The sequence below is a fragment of the Suillus fuscotomentosus genome (genome assembly GCF_016647785.1).
Source record: "Suillus fuscotomentosus strain FC203 chromosome Unknown F5891scaffold_75, whole genome shotgun sequence".
Lineage (NCBI taxonomy): Eukaryota > Fungi > Basidiomycota > Agaricomycetes > Boletales > Suillaceae > Suillus > Suillus fuscotomentosus.
Genome location: NW_024539587.1, coordinates 45,403 through 63,762, shown reverse-complemented (window position 1 = coordinate 63,762; position 18,360 = coordinate 45,403). Strand labels below are relative to the sequence as shown.

General features: G+C 50.0%; 5 protein-coding genes across 5 annotated transcripts; 2 read left to right on the top strand and 3 right to left on the bottom strand.

The window, feature by feature from the left end:
- Positions 1-2,540: 2,540 nt before the first annotated feature.
- Positions 2,541-3,358, bottom strand: F5891DRAFT_1194889 (uncharacterized protein; the record flags this gene model as incomplete). The annotated part of the gene is made up of 3 exons (XM_041368011.1): positions 2,541-3,077; positions 3,130-3,267; positions 3,317-3,358. 3 exons carry the CDS (start codon positions 3,356-3,358, stop codon positions 2,541-2,543), a joined length of 717 nt encoding a protein of 238 aa, XP_041220313.1.
- A 909-nt stretch (positions 3,359-4,267) lies between these two features.
- Positions 4,268-6,408, top strand: F5891DRAFT_1281458 (CoA-dependent acyltransferase). The gene is made up of 3 exons (XM_041370471.1): positions 4,268-4,527; positions 4,582-5,229; positions 5,283-6,408. Exons 1-3 carry the CDS (start codon positions 4,373-4,375, stop codon positions 6,025-6,027), a joined length of 1,548 nt encoding a protein of 515 aa, XP_041220312.1. The 5' UTR covers positions 4,268-4,372; the 3' UTR covers positions 6,028-6,408.
- A 103-nt stretch (positions 6,409-6,511) lies between these two features.
- On the bottom strand, positions 6,512-8,668 carry F5891DRAFT_707549 (uncharacterized protein). Its single transcript, XM_041372899.1, has 2 exons — positions 8,230-8,668; positions 6,512-8,169 (listed from the first exon to the last, which is right to left on the bottom strand). Exon 2 carries the CDS (start codon positions 8,167-8,169, stop codon positions 6,673-6,675), a length of 1,497 nt encoding a protein of 498 aa, XP_041220311.1. The 5' UTR covers positions 8,230-8,668; the 3' UTR covers positions 6,512-6,672.
- Positions 8,669-10,128: 1,460 nt separating this feature from the next.
- F5891DRAFT_707392 (uncharacterized protein) lies at positions 10,129-16,959 on the top strand. Its single transcript, XM_041372898.1, has 8 exons — positions 10,129-10,190; positions 10,251-11,146; positions 11,199-12,305; positions 12,372-15,148; positions 15,202-15,511; positions 15,564-16,154; positions 16,204-16,744; positions 16,798-16,959. The coding sequence occupies exons 2-8, from the start codon at positions 10,549-10,551 to the stop codon at positions 16,877-16,879; spliced, it is 6,006 nt and encodes a 2,001-aa protein (XP_041220310.1). The 5' UTR covers positions 10,129-10,190; positions 10,251-10,548; the 3' UTR covers positions 16,880-16,959.
- Positions 16,960-17,340: 381 nt separating this feature from the next.
- F5891DRAFT_1061221 (uncharacterized protein) lies at positions 17,341-17,981 on the bottom strand. Its single transcript, XM_041362920.1, has 2 exons — positions 17,805-17,981; positions 17,341-17,738 (listed from the first exon to the last, which is right to left on the bottom strand). Exons 1-2 carry the CDS (start codon positions 17,964-17,966, stop codon positions 17,475-17,477), a joined length of 426 nt encoding a protein of 141 aa, XP_041220309.1. The 5' UTR covers positions 17,967-17,981; the 3' UTR covers positions 17,341-17,474.
- Positions 17,982-18,360: the final 379 nt, after the last annotated feature.

The following is an 18,360-nucleotide window of genomic DNA, read 5'->3' as shown; positions in this document are numbered from 1 at the left end:
CCCTGCTGAAGTTCCGGTAGAAACGGTACCATCTCCTGAGCCACGACGTTCGACACGTCAACGCATTGACGCGCGACCAGCAGTCCCGAAAACTGTTGCCATCCCAACAAAACATGTCCCAGTACAGCGGCGTTGGACTTATGTACCGGTCACTGTTGAGGAGGAGGTTGTTGAAGAAGAAAATCTTAGTATTAGTGCTACCCCCGATGTCACCATTGAGCACTCCGCGAAGCATGTATCCTTGGCGGACAGCAACAAGATTGATGGACGGAAGCTTCCCCCCAAAACGATAGCTGCCGCTCGCTTGTCAATGGATTCGGGTCATTGGGAAAGCGCAATGAATGAAGAGTTAGCTTCGTTGGGAGAAAAAGGAGTGGGTGTCTTAACACCACTCCCATCAGGGAGAAAAGCAGTCGGCTCACGGTGGGTGTACTCGCACAAGTATGACGAAAATGGCCAGATTGCCCGCCACAAGGCCCGCCTTGTTGCGCAGGGTTTCACACAGATCGAAGGACTAGATTACACCGACACCTTTGCTCCTGTTGCAAAATACGACACCGTACGTGCACTACTCTCCATGGTCGCTAAGTTTGATCTTGAACTTGATCAAATGGACGTGAAGACCGCCTTTCTCAATGGCGAGCTTGACGAAGAAATCTACATGCGTCAACCTCCAGGCTTCGAAGACCCTGAGCATCCAGATTGGGTCTGGAAACTCCTCAAGGCCATCTACGGACTCAAGCAAGCCGGTCGTCAATGGAACAAGACACTCGATGATTTCCTGCGAAAAGAAGGTTTTAATTTTGTTCGTAGCGAAGCAGACTATAGTCTGTATGTTTTACGAAAAGATGACAAGACCATCTGGCTCCTTGTTTACGTCGATGACATGTTGCTCGCATCGAACTGTCGGGATTTCCTTAACGGTTTCAAATCGGAGATGAGCAAACGTTTTGAAATGAAGGACCTTGGTGAAGCGCGTCATTTCTTAGGAATGCACATTACACGAGATCGCTCTAAGAAGCACCTTACCGTCAACCAATCCTCCTTTCTCGAACAGATTCTCAGTGAAACTCGGATGTCAGATTGTCGACCAGTATCTACCCCCATGGTTCCAGGGATCTCCTTGACGAAGTCATCTGCACCCCTCACTCAAGCCGAAATCCAACAATTTGCGCACATGCCATACGCGCGTGTCGTTGGGGAACTCAACTTCGCCATGCGCGTTAGTCGTCCCGATATTGCATATGCAGTATCGGCGCTGTCAAAATATCTGAGTAACCCTGGCATAGACCACTACCGCCAGCTTCACCATCTCCTTCGTTACCTTCGTGGATCCACACATCATTCCCTAACGTTTGGTTTGTCCAACCAAGGACTCATCGGTTATTCGGATTCTGACTTCGCGTCTGATAAAGACGACAGTCGCTCAATTGGGGGCTATGTCTACTTTCTTTTCGGTTCCCCCATCAGTTGGCGTTCCCAAAAGCAATCCGTCGTTGCGACTTCGTCTACTGAAGCTGAATACATCTCACTCTCTAACGCGGCCCGCGAACAGATCCATCTCAGCCAGCTGCTATGCGATTTTGGTCTTGACCTCTCGCTGATCACCCCCACCACGTTATATGGTGATAACAATGGAAGTCGCGCACTAACGAAAAACCCTCAATTCCACGACCGGGCCAAGCACATTCGCGTCCGCTATCACTTCGTTCGAGATCTGGTCAGCGACGGCACCATCATCATTCCCTATGTACCCACACATGATATGATTGCCGACATCTTCACGAAATCCCTACCACGAAAACTTTTCCGCAACCATCGACACTCGCTTGCTCTTCGTTCATCGTCAAACGAAGACCCAGTTGAATGAGCACGCCCGCGTCTCTAGCGTTTTGCGTTCGAGTGGGAGTATCAAGATATGACCCTTACACGTACTTAGCCTTTTCATTTTACATACACGAACACTCCTCCTACCATGCGTCATACACGTTTCCTATTGACTCTCCGTCCCAATCAAACGTATTAATTCCTCCTCTCGTCGAACAATCTCCCTCAGTCTTTTTGAACCAAGACTGAGGTGAGCTATCTTATTGACATCCCTACTCTACTCTTACTAACTACTACTCTACTAGTTCTGTTCTCGCCCTTAGGTATGGTCCATAGTTACCCTACAGTCTTTTTGAACCAAGACTGAGTTCTGTTCTCGCCCTTAGTTTCTCTAGTCCGAGTCTCTTCACCTTTGATATTAGAACCCCGCAAAACGAGTCTAAAGCAGTGTTGTCACAAATCGATTATCGAAACCGGTTGACTGTACACGCAGTCAAGTTACGTTCGCAGCTCCGCGAACAAAGAATTCCACATCACGACGTCTTCGCGCCGCTGAATAAGGATGAAGAGTGAGGCTGATAAGAGTATATGATGAGGCTCTGGGACACATAGAAGTACATCGTATGGTTTCGAAAGGAAGAGGGATACGGGAGATTCAGATTTCACGCGCAACGGGATAAGTTAAAGAGGCCGTCAGTGCCACACACCCCATGCTAATTCTGCGGGTTACCTGATGGCAGAATGAACACTTGTTCGTCGGGCTCTGAGTCATCACTATACTCGGAGAGTAAGGACAATGCTGTGTCACGGCGGGATGGATGAGCATGAGATGGGGAGTGATGTCCTGGTTCATCTTGTTTGCTTGTACCATCCCAGCTTAGAGGTGGTGGCGAGCTGGGAGTCGATATTACTGATGCAATAGACGGCACTGATGAAGGACGAGTTGATGCTGAAGACAACGTGTGAGTGGATGCCGAAGACGATGTGTAAGTGGATGCCGAAGACGATGTATAAGTGGATGCCGAAGACGACGTGTACATGGATGCTGAAGACGACGTGTAAGTTGATGCGGAAGAAGCAACTGGACTCGATAGTGCCATTGAAGACGACTCCCTCTCCAATTGGCGACGCTCCTCGTTTTCACGCTCGCGAACAATGGACATGGGCATGGGGATGTAATCAGATTTGCGAAGCTGGAATAACGCTCGAGCGTCTCTCCAAGCGGGATGTAATGCCTCTATGTGCATGAACTGACACTCGCTGTCAACGTCTGTCAACACGCCGAGCACAAGACAGACAAACCTTGAGCTCTAACTTTTCTAATTTTTCGTGTATGTATTGTTCAGAATAACCTTTTTTCTTTTTGGCCACAATGTACATGATCACTGCCTGTCGGACAGCGTTGATATCATGGCCGGAGGTGGCGATGGCTGTGATGACCTTCTAACCATGAGAGAGATTTCATTTGCATATGCCTATAGAAACTCACTTCCATGCTTGTACTCATGTTGAAGAAGCCATTTGGAGGCATGCTTCGAGAACGTATCCTTGAGGACTATGTAGTATGTGGGGTGGGGAGATAAAGTGCTCGAAACATGGACGTGCGGATCCAATGTAATAAGCGCCAATGAGAGGCTATTTTTTAACCAAAGCTTAGAGGCTGTCCCTGGCCAGGCCTGTACGAGAGTCTGACTCAGTCAACTGAGCAGAAAGAAAGCAGCATTCCTGAAAGACTACATTCGACAGGGCCGCAAAACTCGGATACATAATGATTGAGATCACGGCGGGTCTCGGTCTAGGTCAATGGCAACAAAGTCACAGCATACCCACAACATGATGCCATTGACTGATGAATCACGTTCCTCGAGATGTGAGAAGACCGATTCTGCTCTGCCGACCGTCAAAGAAAAACGTCACGGCCTTGTACCTGAGTACAGTAAGAGTCTTGTCCTAAATAATTATGTGGCAGCGCATCCAACCTTGGCGTGAAGCTTAACTATTCGAAACCTTAGTTGCACGTTCAATGCGCAAAGATCATATTGCGGGACTTGTAGCTTGATGGCAGCTGCAACTGTGCCGCAGCAAACCAACGCAGACAGCCAGGTCTCTTGCAACATCGGTATGAAATGGTAACAGGTCGAAACTCGTCCTGTGTTGACAACCTCCGTGCATAACGCAATCACGTCGCGGACTTGGATCTGGAGGGCGAATCACGATAACTTGAGCTCAAATATGATGGAAAATGACGCACGGAACAAGATTAATTAAGTGGTCCTATAGCATTGTGCCACGGTAGTAGGACGTAGTGACGGTAGGCTGTCATCTGAAACGCAGTGCTGTTGTAACCGAATACTTCCTGTGTGTGGCAAAGCGCCGCATGGCTATACACCTGACAAAAATTCAACTTGGGACTCATCCGGAACTTCTGCAGAAAAGAAAGTGAACCAGACAACGCTATCTCGTGATTATGTAATCACATATATTCCATTTTTAGCCCGATCGGATCTAGCAGAGCTTGTTCATCTATCTTCCCCGCACAGTTACCATGTTCATCCGCCCTCTCCGCCGCCTTCTCACTCGTCCAACTGCAGTCTCACACTTCCATACATTTCCACCATGCTTATCTTCGAGGAAAATTCTACAGAATTTCAAGCTGGCTGATATTGGCGAGGGTATCACAGAGTGTGAAGTCATCAAATGGTGCGTCGGCCGGACCTTGCAAATATCATGCTCCCCACTGAGCTCATAACTCAGGAATGTCAAGGAACTTGGCGCCATACAAAGCTTTGATCCTTTATGCGAGGTCCAGAGCGACAAAGCTAGCGTCGAAATCACAAGCCCGTTCGATGGTATAGTGAAAGAGATTCTGGTGAAGGAAGGTGAAGTTGCAAAGGTTGGCCAAGGACTCTGTGTGATCGAGGTTGATGAGGAATTGTCGGATAGCGCAAGTGCAGAGCAGATAGAACCTGCCTTATCGGCTGCAGCAGCGCCGTCGCCAATAATTCCAAACTCCAAGTTTGTGGAAGATGCTGTCTCTCGGGCCGAACAGATCCGCGAGGAACCGTCTGCACCCAGAAGACTACACCCCATGGACCCAAACTACTTGCCTTCCTCTACTCCCGATGTTAACCGTGAGAACGTACTCGCAAAGCCTTCAGTCCGTCATTACGCTCGCCAGTCCAAGGTTGACCTTGCACTTCTCTCGGGCAGCGGACGTGACGGACGCATCGAGAAGAAGGATATTGATGCATTCATATCACAGCAAGCCTCTTCTGTCTCAGTAGACCTCAGTTCAGTTGCACCACGAGCACAAACCGAACAAGACGTGATTGTTGAGCTTGGTCGGACACGTTATGGCATGTGGAAAGCTATGACTCAGAGTCTTGAGGTTCCACACTTTGGGTATGATTTCGTCCGTTCAATTATCATTCACTATCACTCATCATCTGTATCAGCTACTCGACTTCCCTCGATCTCACGTCTCTCCATTCTCTTCTCCCAACACTCAATTCGCATATACCTGAACATTTTGATCCCTCCAAATCATCATCACTCCCAATTAACCCTTCCGCTCTGCATCCCGCACCATCCCCTCCTCTCGTGCCAGAAAGCGCCCAATTCACCCGTATCACATACCTCCCCATACTCATAAAGACGCTTGCAAAGGCCATGATGGCATGGCCCGTGCTCCGTTCCTCCATAACGCCAGGTAGCGTAAACGGGGGAGGCAAGCCTACCCTTACCATCCGTCCGCACGCGGACATCGCTGTTGCTCTGAGCACCCCGACGGGTCTATACACACCTGTCATATCCCATGCAGATACGCACAGCATCTACAGCCTATCTTCACAACTCAAGCATCTTTCTTTCCTCGGCCGTCAAGTACCATGCGCACTTACGATGAACGAGATGCCGAAACGTGGTGCAACGGTCACGATATCAAATATAGGTGCAATCGGCGACGGAGAGTATGCACACCCTGTTTTAGTACCTGGGGGTGGTGTCGCGATCGTGGCCATAGGCAGAGCAAGATGGGTGTGGGACGTCAGTAAGAGTGACCGTGGGGAGAGGAGGCTCAAGGTTGGCGTGAGCTGGAGTGCGGATCATCGTGTGCTAGAAGGTGCAGAGTTGGCTGCATTTGTGGAGTCTTGGAGGGCATATGTCGAGGCACCTGAACGACTTATCGGAGAAGGAATATGAGCCCAGTTCAGATGCTCGATGGAGGCTGTATTTTTAACACATGAACTTCCACGTTATCGTTTTGCAATCATGGTCTGGAGCAACAAATACTGATATCACGATTTCATACATTGACACCCTTCATATCTACCACTGCATGATTGGTCCTGAGGCCTTGAGGGTTGCCCTGTGAGTACTTTGTCGGCACATGATGCGAATAGGTCGCGGCACTTTGCAGTATTGATTATCTACGACGTTAATTATAACCATGCGACAGGTTGCCCTTGTAACAGAAATGGTCGAAGCCGGAAGTTCTTTGATTATCGCCACAAAGTGCTTGATCATAATACATCCGAGTCCGATTCATAATGATTTTGCTAATCTATGTCCGATGAAAACGAGTGTTTATTATACATTGTGTATGCTACAGGTGATTCAGCTCTATCGTACGGATATACTAACATGCGATCTTGACGGAAATGAGGGAATGCGTGGGCATAAAGATACACTATATAGTGTGACGTGAAGGACATTACATACGTACAAGGCAGGGAGGATGGGCGTTAAATTGTTGGTGATAATGGGGAACGTGGAGGGAAGAACGGGTGACTGATGAGCGCCGCGTGAAATTGATAAATGATGCTGCGGCTTCCTTCGCCAAGCCTCTTAACAAGTGGCGTTCCCTAAGATCATGGCCTCGACACCAGCGGCCCTCAATAGGTGCACGAGCTCGTGCGTTGCGTCATCACTGTCGGCAGCATTCGCGACTACGATGACACGCATCGATGGAGAATTGGAATTGCGAACGATACCGACTGGAAGAGAAGCTAACAACGCAGCGATCGTCGGGCCTGTATCGTTGAATTTCAAGTCAAGAAGACTCGGACAAAGCGCCGCGGCGATTAGGTCTGGAATGATTGCTTGTAAGTTCAGTTTGTCCAGACCGGATAGTACGAGATGGTCGAGAGTCGCGGTTTCCTGCAAAAAGCAGCGCAAGGAAACTCCGCATGATGTAAGGCCGTGAAGTTCCAAAGAACGAAGTGAAGATAAGGGATATGGTCCGCACGTTGCGCATGGGAATGGATGAAACGAAGTTGTGCACGAGTGGTGAGCTGCTGTGAGGTATTCCAAAAGACGGGACGAATCGCAAGGGTGCGACGGATCTAGTGAAGAAGAAATGTTTTCCAGCGAGAGCGTTTCAAGTGCGGGGAGGTAAAAGAGCGACAAGAGATCAATAGCATATTCGACGTCGATGAATCCGAAGGCGAAATCTCGTAAATGTGGAAGGTATAGAGTGCGCTGCTTGGGCGCAACGTTTACGTCTATCTGAGGACCCCATCCCAAGATGCTCAATCGCTCGAGTTCAGGACATGCAGATATGATGTCACAGAACTCGTGCAATGTCGGCATCACCTCGCTCGCGTGGTACTTGAGTTCAAGTTCCAAGAGACCCGACAATCCCGAGTTTATCCAGTTCACGTGTACACCGGCAAGGGAGACCCGACGAAGGCTGTGGAATGCAGAGCCTCCCCCGAACCAGGAGACTGGATGCCTCATTGCAGAAGGACGGAAGAGCTCGCCCTTTGCAGCAAAGAAGGCGTTACAGCGGGAAAGAAGGACATCCTGTAACATAGGAGCTGATTTTATGCGGGAGGTATAAGAGAGGAAGGTAAAAATAGGAGCCCAGGTGTCGGTGAGAAGTTCGACCTTCTGCCACCGGTGCGCATAGGGCAGAATAAGTCGCATAACATTTTCCATATTTTGCCAGCCGAAGTAATGTGATGCTTCGTCCCAATTCCATGCGGGATCTCGGAAATCCATGTATAGATGCAAAGGGCGAGAGCGGGAACGCGCGAGCCAGTCGACGGTGCGAAAGAATTGAGTGCGACGAGTGGGAAATGTAAGAACAATGACGGTCCATAATGATGAGGTTGAAAGAGATACGTTTCTCCAGCGTTGGCAAACATGTGAGATTGTGGTGGCGTGAAATATAGCGTCATAACAGTCATGAAAATCGTGTGTTGCAACATGAAAGATGGCAGATAACAGTTCGTCCGGAATTGCTGCGATTGTCGAGGTTTCATGCAGATAGCGTCCTGCATTTAATTTGCGAACATTGACGAAAGAGTCACCTGACACACTGTTCAACGTCACAGAAGGCATCTGAAACAAAAGTCTGTCATCATGGATTGAGGTGGACGATGTCAGAATTGTTGTACTGACCTTGAGGGAGGCACGAAATAATGTGACAGTCAACCTGACGGTCAGTCGGAACTGTTTGGACGTGGGGAGAGGTAACCCATTTATTAAAAGGTTCAGCGCTTCGTAATCCGGTTACCCGTGATTGGCGTAAATATCCGGAAATTGAAAATAAGATGTGCGGTGTACGGATATGGCAGGTGCTTACCAAAGATGGCGGGAGTAGACAGCGTGTAGGATGGCATCATGGCATGTGCCTACGCTTCTCTAAGAGTCATGGGTGCCTACATATATTCAGTAGGTCCTTCGTCTCACGCCCAATGTCAGCCAAGTGTAAGGAAATCTGAACAGCCTTACGACGTCCCCGCCCTTTTTAGCACAAGGTCTGCCTCGAGGCAGGGACAAACCTGCCATCGCTGGCGATTACGTTGCATCCCGATGTTCAAATAGTTTCAAACTCCGATGGAGGATAATCGTCGTTTAATGCTAGGGGCTACATGTTCCAATCATTCATGAGCGGTAATCTTTGTTGCAACAAAAGCTTTGACAACAGGGAACCGCTGTTCCGAAAACTGTGGATAAGCTGTGAGAAATCAAAAGTTGCATAGGTATGCGATAGGCGATGCCTCGTGCATGTAGCCGGAAGAATCACCCTAGAATCTTGCGAATAGGCCAACAAGGGCCCCACATAGGCTAACTCAGCAACGTGAGCCACTGTTCAATCGAACACGCAAAAAAAATATCAATGGTTTGTGGGCGACTGTTTTCCATCAAACATGTGCATGTCACAGCGCGAGTTTGCCTCGTGCATGCAACCGGAAGTATCACCCTGGTTTTTTTCTGTGTCGGTTGTGGAAACAAAGGGATCACAGGATGTAATACAGGCAGCCGTTATTTATTAAATGGAAATTTTGAACTAGCCAAACGGATATTCAGAACGATCAACAGCAACATAAAGAGAAGAATAGCACGAACAAAATTGAAACGGTCTGCTATGGAGGGTATTCCCCCCATGCCTCATGCCCGCGATCAGCTGAACGCGTATTGATGGCTGAGGTGATTGCGGGAGGCTGTAGACGCACTGACGATGAAATCGGCAGCATGTCGGATAAACCAAAGGATACCGGAGGGAAGTTGTTGTATTTTCCTCGGCAAGAAGAAAATCAATGGTTGGTAGACCGTAGTGGATGCCAACACCCACGCTGGCATCGGGTAACATCCACGCAGCTTTTTGAGACAGGGGTTGGGCATAGCAGTACGGAGTTCGAACGTTCGATTGAACTCGGTCAAAGCGCAATAGGAAGTTTCAGAACGGCGTTGTGGTGCCGCAGTGCCGCTTTGATGATTCTCGCTGCAACTCTAGTGTATAAGTTTCTAATCCGATCAAGTGTGATAGGCACTTGCAAAATGAAGTGCTTGTGCATGTCCCCGGTGGAACTGGTTACGACGTTGGTGCCATCATGGGACACGATTGGAATCGGATGAGGTGAAGATCAACCACGGAACATGATCTTGTGAGTACGTCGAGATTGTCATTTATGGCTTCTGCATTTATGCCGCACATATATTTCTCCCTGATCTTTTGGCGTCACAGTATCCTTCATAGCCGGGAAGGAAGACAACGGGCAAAAGACGTGGGGCCATCAAGCATTCTCTACTGCTATTTGGTATTTGAATTGGGATTCAATATCAGTTGGAAGTAGAAGTCAGGTGATATAACTTGATGCGCACTGCAAGACGTTGAGGAAGTATGCGTCGTCGGCCCTCGTCGTACGTGATGACATGGATAGCGGGAACTGAGTCGACAGCAGTGGCTCGGATGCGATCACGTGAGTTATTTATTTGTTCGCGTCTTATTTACGCGTTGTTTTTATACACCTACACAACCAAATAAGTTCGACTTTCAGGAAGGCGGTGAAGGTAGAAGGGGCTCTTGTCTCTCTTGTGCGCGAGCTTGTCACCGTAAGTCATCTTTCGTCGCTTGGGTATGTGTCTATTCTCTCGACAAGGAACCTTTTGCTTAACTGACTGCTAATGTCTGCTAGAGATTCCGTTCCATCTACTAATTCAAAGCATTGGCGAGTTCAATTGCTCTCAGACGACCGTCAGGACCGCAAGACCACGACGATCTCATCAAACAATCAATCAAGTTAAATCAACATAGATCTCATAACGATATTGATCACGATTCACGACGACTCATAACGCCTTCTCGTTTTCCACTTTGCTTGCTTCATCATTTCGAATTTCGACGACTTGTTTTAATACGATTACGACTGCATATAACGTTTTTCAGGACCGTTTTTCCATATCATCAATTTTACTTGCACACGAGACGACGACATGCCTTTGCAACTTCTTTCACGACCAACTGACACCATTCGCACCCGCTCACCATCACCCTTCGAAACACCTGCAACCAAGCCTGCTATCCCCACCATCCGCCTTATCGCTGCAACGCCCTCATCAGCCGATTCCTGCATTGCTCCATGGTCTGAACCCCAGCCCCCACTTGCTCTCGCACCCAAAGCCTCGTCCTCAGATGTAACGCCTCGTAAGCGTCTCGTACCCAAGAAATCAAAGCTTGGTCTTCTTTCGTCGCGAGAGACCGATTTATCGGACGTGGTGCGCCGAGTTGGTGCCCGCGACTCGAATAAGAATGGTAGCGCAGGCATCGAAATATATGTTGACCCGATGCTTGATCCCGAGATTGGGGAGATCGTCGTAGTCAAGAAGAAGAAGAGCCGCATGGCTTTGGATGGCATGCGTTGGGGTCCCGCTCTTGGCGAAGTGACCAACGTTCCACATGTGAAGGAAAAAGAAAAGAAGGAGAAGAAGAAAGACAAGGAGAATACATCGAAGGTAAAGGTGGATGAGAAGTCCGGATGGTGGACCATCGGGAAGGGGAAGAAGGATTCGAAGGAGAAAGACAGACCGAGATGTAAGCTCATGATTCGCACTCCTGCGCGCGATTAACATATTTCATCTGATAGCGCCCGCACCGCCCTCAACAAGTGAACCAACCGAGTCCCGAGCACGGTTCAACTCTCTCGACTCGGGGATTTTACTCCACAGCCCAGTGTTCCCTGAGCACTCCAAGTCACCTGCAGAGAGCCAGCACCTGCGTGTACCGACGCCGCCATCTGCGACGTTCGCATCTGGTGCTACACTTGCTCCACCAAGTACTGCCCCCCTCGGCTCAGGTAAAGATAGCGTCGCTCTCCGAGCCATGCGCTCTGTGCGCTCTCTCGCACGTATTGGGTCTTGGGCACAACTCAAGAACATCCCCGCGCCCGATGACACACCTAAACCTACTCCTCCCGTCATTAGCGAGCCTAAGAAAAAGAAGAAGAAAAAGGACAAGAGCCAAAACAAGGAGAAAGAAAAGGCGAAAGAGAAGGACAAGGCTGCAACTGTTCGCTACTCCGGTAGCAGCTTCGAAGCAGGCGCGCTCAGCGCTAGCCCTGAAAAGAACGCCAACAGAGCGACTCTTGGCAAGAAGAAGTCCATCCTTGGGCTTGGCCTCCCCTCCACGATGCGTCTCCCCTCTATGCGCAGTGGGTCTACGGCATCGTCGATCGTAGCTGCTCAAGCACAGAGCTCGAATAAACCGTCGGTAGATTCAGCTGCCACGTTAGGGTGTGGTGTTCTGGCCAGGGCAAGGACGGGATCCACCATGACAGCGAGCAGCGCTGGCAGCGTGAGGCCTGTTTCTGTATCTTCGGGAGGGTCTTCTGGGGGTTGCTCGGTGAGGTGGGATGAGGTTGGGTTAGAAACCGTGAAGGAGGTCAGGAGGAAGGAACGCGCATTGAAGGAGAAGGATAGTACCAAGGAAAAGAAGACCAAAGGAACCCGCAAGAGCTCAGATAGCAGGAAGAGGACGCCACTCTCGGCAGTTTTCCCTGGGGAGTTGTCTGACCACGAAGGTGAGGGAATGAAAGAGGAAGAGGTACCTACTGTGCCGCTCGTAACCATCGAAGAAGCAACTGTCGATGGACACAGCGACCTCGAGACACCAGTTAAGCGAACACGTCTAAGGCCGCTAAGTGAGCAGCCTTTGGGGCGTAGCAGGCCCAAGGCTATGTACGAGGACGAAAACGGTACGTCAAGTCATGCGTACAGCCAGTCGACTATTCGTGTTGTACTGATTCATTTATGACACACAGATTGCGCTGTAATGTCTCTCCTGGACGCAGCAACAAATGATCTCGCGCAGCTCATCAACCGCCTTGATCTGCAAGCGACGCCGGATATGTCACCTCTGAGTGGTCGTTCGCCATCCTTGTTGGCATCTTCCCAAGCTGGCAGCCCCACAAAACGCATGACTCTAGAAAGCCCTGTCAAACGCCTCCGCGCAAGCGCCGCGAGCGTCACGTCACTCCGCCCATACGCCAAGACAATATCCACCGCTGTAGTTCCGTCCATCGGGCAGCATATCGCACCGTGGGCAACGCTCAATGCTGGGATATCACCTGCAAAATCCCCGCAGAGGGACTCGCACGCGCCAGCATCAACCTTTAGGTTCACGCACAAGCGTACAATGAGTCCTGCGCCTGCGGCAGAACCAGAGCCCGTCTTCAAAGCACTCCGCCCCGCGAAAAGTAGGGTGCCTGTCTCGGGACGCACTGTCTTTGCAGCACCTATGAGCTTACCATTCACGGGCAACGCGGATCGTTCACCATCATCACGTACGTTTGGCTCTGCACATTCAAAGGCCAGCTCTCGTGCGTCACTGGGTACAAGCCCTGTGTTCAAGAAGGCAAGAGGACATGAGAGGAAACCATCGTCCCTTGTGCCTATGGAGCATGCGCATTTGCAATTGCGCTGCGACACCACCGATGATATTCCGAAACCGCTTGATAGCCCGGGCTTACTGATTCTCCCTGATGCACGCCGAAACCTTGGTCTCGCAGGGACGTTGGGCGGTTCCGTAGGAGCACAAGAGCTGGACGCGAGTGATCCTGACTCTGACATTCCTGACGAATTGCAGATCATTTTGTCCAACTCGGATCACGAAGCAGATGACACGTTGTCGTTCAATCCCAATCTGGCAGTCGCGCATCCACCACTGCCCTCGCCTGGGCTGCCGCCCGAGATGCCACTCCCTTTGCCCAAAGGCTCCGTTACTGAAGCTCCTGTGTTCCGTGCCAAAGTCATCGACGAGGACGACCACCATGCTGATGTTGAAGAGGCTGGAATGTCATCTGAGGACGATACCAAGAAATCCTTTGACTTCACGGGCGAGCTGCAGAAGCTGAACGAGTGCGGTGGATCTAACAGGCTTAGCTTTGTCGAGCAGTTAGAGAACGCGTTTCGCACACCTGCCAAGATTGATTTGCGGTATGATTTTGACCTTCCACTTGATGCACCTCCTGTGCCCAAGATCCCGTCATTGCAGGCGGAACTGGAACGCGCGGGGGATAGCACATTCAGTATGGACTATGTGTCGCAGGAGTTCTTACCTCAGGGCTTCCCGATGGATGTGGACACTGAACCGTCGCTGCTTCCTGGAACGGATAGTTTTGCCACGACAAACGACTGGGAGAGGGAGGAGGAGGAGGACTTCCTTTGTGCAGAGCGGCCTCAACTCTTGAGGAACGCTAGGTCCATGAGGTCCATGAAATCACGACCATCAGATGGACAGCTCAATAGGAACTTCAAGTTTGGCGGTAAGCCATCGCCTGCACCCTCTGCTGAAAAGAATGAGGAGCCACTTACACTATCGGATATCATCCCTCCTTTGGCTGTTGCCAAGTCCCTCTCCGCAACTTCGTTAGCTGCTGATGACTCGGCTGTTCTCAAATCCATATTTGCAAAAGCTGTCGAAATCCCCTCACCTCCGTCTCGCGTTCGCCTCGATTCAGACACTAGCTCGAAGCGCATCGGACGTTCAGCTGGTCGCACTTCAAATGTTCCAGGTCACTACAGACACTCTTCAGAACTGAGCTTTGCAGGCTTTGACTCATTTGCAGAAGTGAGAAGGGGATTCGAGTTCCATGACAATCGTCCGAATTTCTACCCTCCGCCAGGAGCCACTTCGCGTAGCGACCACAACAAACGCGAGTCTATGTTCAGCATTGCGTCTGTCTCGTCATATGGACAGGTTATCAATCACGGGTCTACAGATCCTTTCGATTATGGGGCATCACCACTCCCAAGCCTTCGGGAGCGTCCTTCCTCGGACGAGTTCTCTTTCACTATGTCTTCTCTTGATGATACATTCTCCTTCATCCACAAACAACCTCGCAGGAGACGCGTTGATAGCGATACCTCCAGCTTCTACTTCCGTACCTCGATGCACTCACAGCTGCACCCATATAATCGTATTGCTGCTCATCGTCGCCACTCGTCTGGAGTCTCCGTCTCTTCGTTAGGTCCACCTATCAGCTTATATAACCGCAACAGCTATGGACACAACCGCAGCAGTTATGGATACCGCCGCCGCAATGACTCGAGCGCTAGCACGAGTAGCGTTTCGCAACCATACGTTCATGGCGGGCGTGCCTCGTGGGCTAGGCATCGCCCCGACTTTTCTGTGGATTCCATGCTCAGTGACTTCTCGGAGATTCACCTGGGGAGGCCAGGACTGGGAGACAAGATGCTTGACTCTGCTTTGGATCGTGGAATGCCACTGACCGCTATTTCTGCATCGCCGCCTGAAAGCCCTGCCGGGAGCATCGGAAGCGAGCAGTTCCGGAGTGCCCAATACGTGAATCGCATGTCCTATGATTCGATCATGGACATGGACCATGAACATCAACCAGTGCCCAATATGGAAGACTCGCTCTTTGAGAAAACTTGCCATAGGACATCCGTTTCTTCGTCTGACTCTGCGTTCTTTGCTGTGGACTCCTCGCATGCACCGCCTCAATTCAAACGGTTATCAAGCTACAGCATTGCTAGTGTTCATAGTCCGCAGAAGGAAGATGACACCATGATCAGCGTAAGTTCCTGGAATCATGCTTGTGAATTGGTTATTTACGTTTTCTCTTGCAGATGCTTGGTGGTGGCCATGTTCGACGCCGCTCCGTAGGATCCATGATCGAAGCCTCACCTTGTCGCCAAGTTGAAAAAAGGAAACACATGGCATCTGACACTCCTCAGCCAAATTTCCTTCGTAAGGTTGATGACTATGAATCTCCAAAGAGCCGAGTTCTTGAGACCAAGCCGTCGATTGCTTCGACTGCATATTCGGTGAAGTTCGGTGACGAGCGCATGATTAGAGCAAAGCACGGTCTTTTGGAGAGGCAGAGTTTGGAGAACACGGTGTTGATCGCAGAAGGAGAGGAAGATCTGTCAACATCTTGTGAGTTGGTCGTTTGCAATGGATGTCTTTGTCTTGCTCACTGGGGTTTTAGTCCGCATCCCTGTCTTTACCCGCCCTTCTTGTGCAGGTCGTTCTCGCTCCAACACTTGTACGTCTATGAGTTCTGGTGCTGAGACACCTCCACTTTCAATGGATGGGTACTCCACATTCTCGGAAGGCTCGCAGTCCAGCATTGACCTCTCACATGTCAACTACATGCTTTCTGACGTTACTCACCCTCTGTCAAACGCTACCTTGGACCGAGTCCGACCACGCGCTCGTGGCCACGGTCACCAACGACGTATCTCTCAGGCCCGTGCATCACGCACGTCCATTTACGAGACCATCGAGGAGGAACTCACAACATCGCTTGCTCCGACTTCATCCCTTCAGTCGCTTCCAAGTTCTGCGATAAATAATGTCCAACTTCCTGATTCAACGACAAAGACAATTGGTCGCGCTCCCGTATTTATTCCTGATCCCGCTGAGACTGCGTCTATGGATTCGGTGTCGTTGTGGGATGACGAGAGAGGAATCATGGCGCTACGCAAGTACTATGCGCTTCGCGACGAAGCTGAAGATACAGTGACAGAGAGCCAGCGACTCTGGCTTGACACACCATTTTCCGTCTTCGCAGTTCAATGTGAGTACTTATCACCTGTTCACTGTACTGTAATGAACGTCGTTATCAGCATTTGATCCTCCTAGTCATCCTTCCGGCATGCAAGCGCTCTTGGAACATTCAATGCAGAACTACGGGCCTTTACCTTCAGAGTTGCGCCCTCGACGCATGCGTTCTCGCGTCAACTCTCGACCTTCGCCCTACCCCAGGACGTTCAAGACCTCTTTCACATCTTCTCCAGCCACCGAGCAAGTGAGGGCGGCCATTGTTGCAGCCGTCGCAGAAAACGCTCCCAATGACAATATGCGCTCCCAAGGTCAACCGAAGGCGCTGCAACAAATTTCCGTCAACCCTAACATTATGTCACCCGCGATCGAAAACACCAAGGCAGGTGAACTCATGAAGGACGCAGCAATGTCACCTGGTAAACTCGAGCGCGTGTTCGGCCTCCCACCCCGTCCCCGCGTGGGCTCGGTCGCGCGAAGAGCTGCCTTGGGTTGGGTGAAGAGGAGCACTGGCCGCAATGGTTCAGAGAATAAGGAGAATGCTAGCATCGGTAACATTTCTCTGGCAGCTGTACCTGGTAATATGTCGCAAGGCTTGGGCATGACGTGAGTATGATATCGCATCTATGTATATACATTCCGCTGACCTGTTTCTATAGGCCATCGGAAACATTAAGACTCAATCGACCCCGTCCTAGGGGAAGGCCCACTCCCGCTTCGGTGAGGCCCATCCGTATTTGACAGGGCTAGAAAACCTGTCGTCGTTCTCCTACGTTAACTCCACTATGCTATGACTGACCTATGCCATATCCTTTCTTCTTTTCTCATACAATCAAGCTCATGGAAAACAATGACTTGCAACCGTTATTCGTATATTTTGTCTGTCACAATTGCCGGTTCCTAGTGATTGTGTCCTGTGCAGTACGTAGCGAACAGTGATTGATGTAATTTTCTCGAATTATTATTATTGCTCATACGAGTCTCGCGAGGCCGATCACAAGTCGAAATCCACAACTGGTTTCAGAGTACCTCAACTTGACCTAAACTACACTTCAGTATTCTCATGTGACCTCAGGATATATAGTGTGCCTGAACTCTGCTTCTGGAACCCGCTCCCTCCTTCGGCAACATCCACGTCACAACCCTCCAACGGCTGGGATGCCTAAAGAACAAGGAACAAGTTTGTGAACACCGACCGGTCGACGCTTACACCAGTTTGGAAAAGTAATGTATTGCACCATCAAGCATGGTACCCAAGCAAAACCAGGAACACGACTCACTGTGCCGCCCAGGCTACCGGCTCAATTTTCAAATCGGCTATGACATGCAGACCGTTTTATTGTACTAAGGTGCGTAGGTGAGTTATGTTGCACAGCAAACTGCTCATACTTACGCCATTATCCACACAAACCAATATAAAGCAGCATTCGTCAACTTGCCCGGGGGTGCAAGGTTGACCTTGGGTCACACATGCACTGACAGACATAGATGACGCCAAAGCGACGATGACGACGAGGAGGAAGGAGAAACGCATTTTCTGTGCGAGGTGATATGGAATCTTCTGAGGGGGGAATGATGTCTTTGAGGATAGGAGAACACTGTAGGGCAATGATCAGCTTTTATACCCTGCATATACTTATGAGCACGATTCTGATCGATTTGGCAGAAGTGTTATTGCTATCAGATGACAGAAATGTAGGCAGAACCTGCAAGAATGTGTTCGCTTGATTATGACTATTGTATCACAACCCAATCTTTCACCCATCGCTTCATCATTTGAACCTGCAGTGGCCCTGCGCAGCGACCAAGTGGAGAAGTTGCTGCTCATTCTCGTGAATCTCGTCGATATTTCCGATGTTGATGAAGAACAACTGTTTCATTCTGTGACTCGACAACCTCCAACTCGAACGCTCGCTTGAACCTCCTGGTTTTTCACTCCGATCTCTCTCCATGATTCAAAACTTCAGTTCGCCATGACCCTGCAACTGCTGCACAGGGACAACAGAAATGATACTCATTCTTGTGTAGTAGTATGTGGTCAAAATCCCTAGTACTTCGTGATCATCCGCCACCACAGCTTTCTTTAAAGTTTCGCTCTCCATCTGACATTCACGACGATATCGATCGAGTTCATCTGTGGCATACCCAGACGACCCTGTACTCCCTCGCCTCTCGGAGACCAGGAACAGTACTCGTTGACGAAGCTACTATAATGGTATCAA

Excerpts from the sequence above, each read along its gene's own strand:
- F5891DRAFT_1281458 (XM_041370471.1), top strand. The coding sequence starts at position 4,373 with ATGTTCATCCGCCCTCTCCGCCGCCTTCTCACTCGTCCAACTGCAGTC. Across the intron at positions 4,528-4,581 it reads GAGTGTGAAGTCATCAAATG|GAATGTCAAGGAACTTGGCG; the intron begins GTGCGTCGGCCG and ends CTCATAACTCAG. Across the intron at positions 5,230-5,282 it reads CTTGAGGTTCCACACTTTGG|CTACTCGACTTCCCTCGATC; the intron begins GTATGATTTCGT and ends CATCTGTATCAG.
- F5891DRAFT_707549 (XM_041372899.1), bottom strand. The coding sequence starts at position 8,169 with ATGCCTTCTGTGACGTTGAACAGTGTGTCAGGTGACTCTTTCGTCAAT.
- F5891DRAFT_707392 (XM_041372898.1), top strand. The coding sequence starts at position 10,549 with ATGCCTTTGCAACTTCTTTCACGACCAACTGACACCATTCGCACCCGC. Across the intron at positions 12,306-12,371 it reads TATGTACGAGGACGAAAACG|ATTGCGCTGTAATGTCTCTC; the intron begins GTACGTCAAGTC and ends TATGACACACAG. Across the intron at positions 16,155-16,203 it reads TTCCGTCTTCGCAGTTCAAT|CATTTGATCCTCCTAGTCAT; the intron begins GTGAGTACTTAT and ends CGTCGTTATCAG.
- F5891DRAFT_1061221 (XM_041362920.1), bottom strand. The coding sequence starts at position 17,966 with ATGAGCAGCAACTTCTCCACTTGGTCGCTGCGCAGGGCCACTGCAGGT. Across the intron at positions 17,739-17,804 it reads ATCTGATAGCAATAACACTT|AGTGTTCTCCTATCCTCAAA; the intron begins CTGCCAAATCGA and ends TCATTGCCCTAC.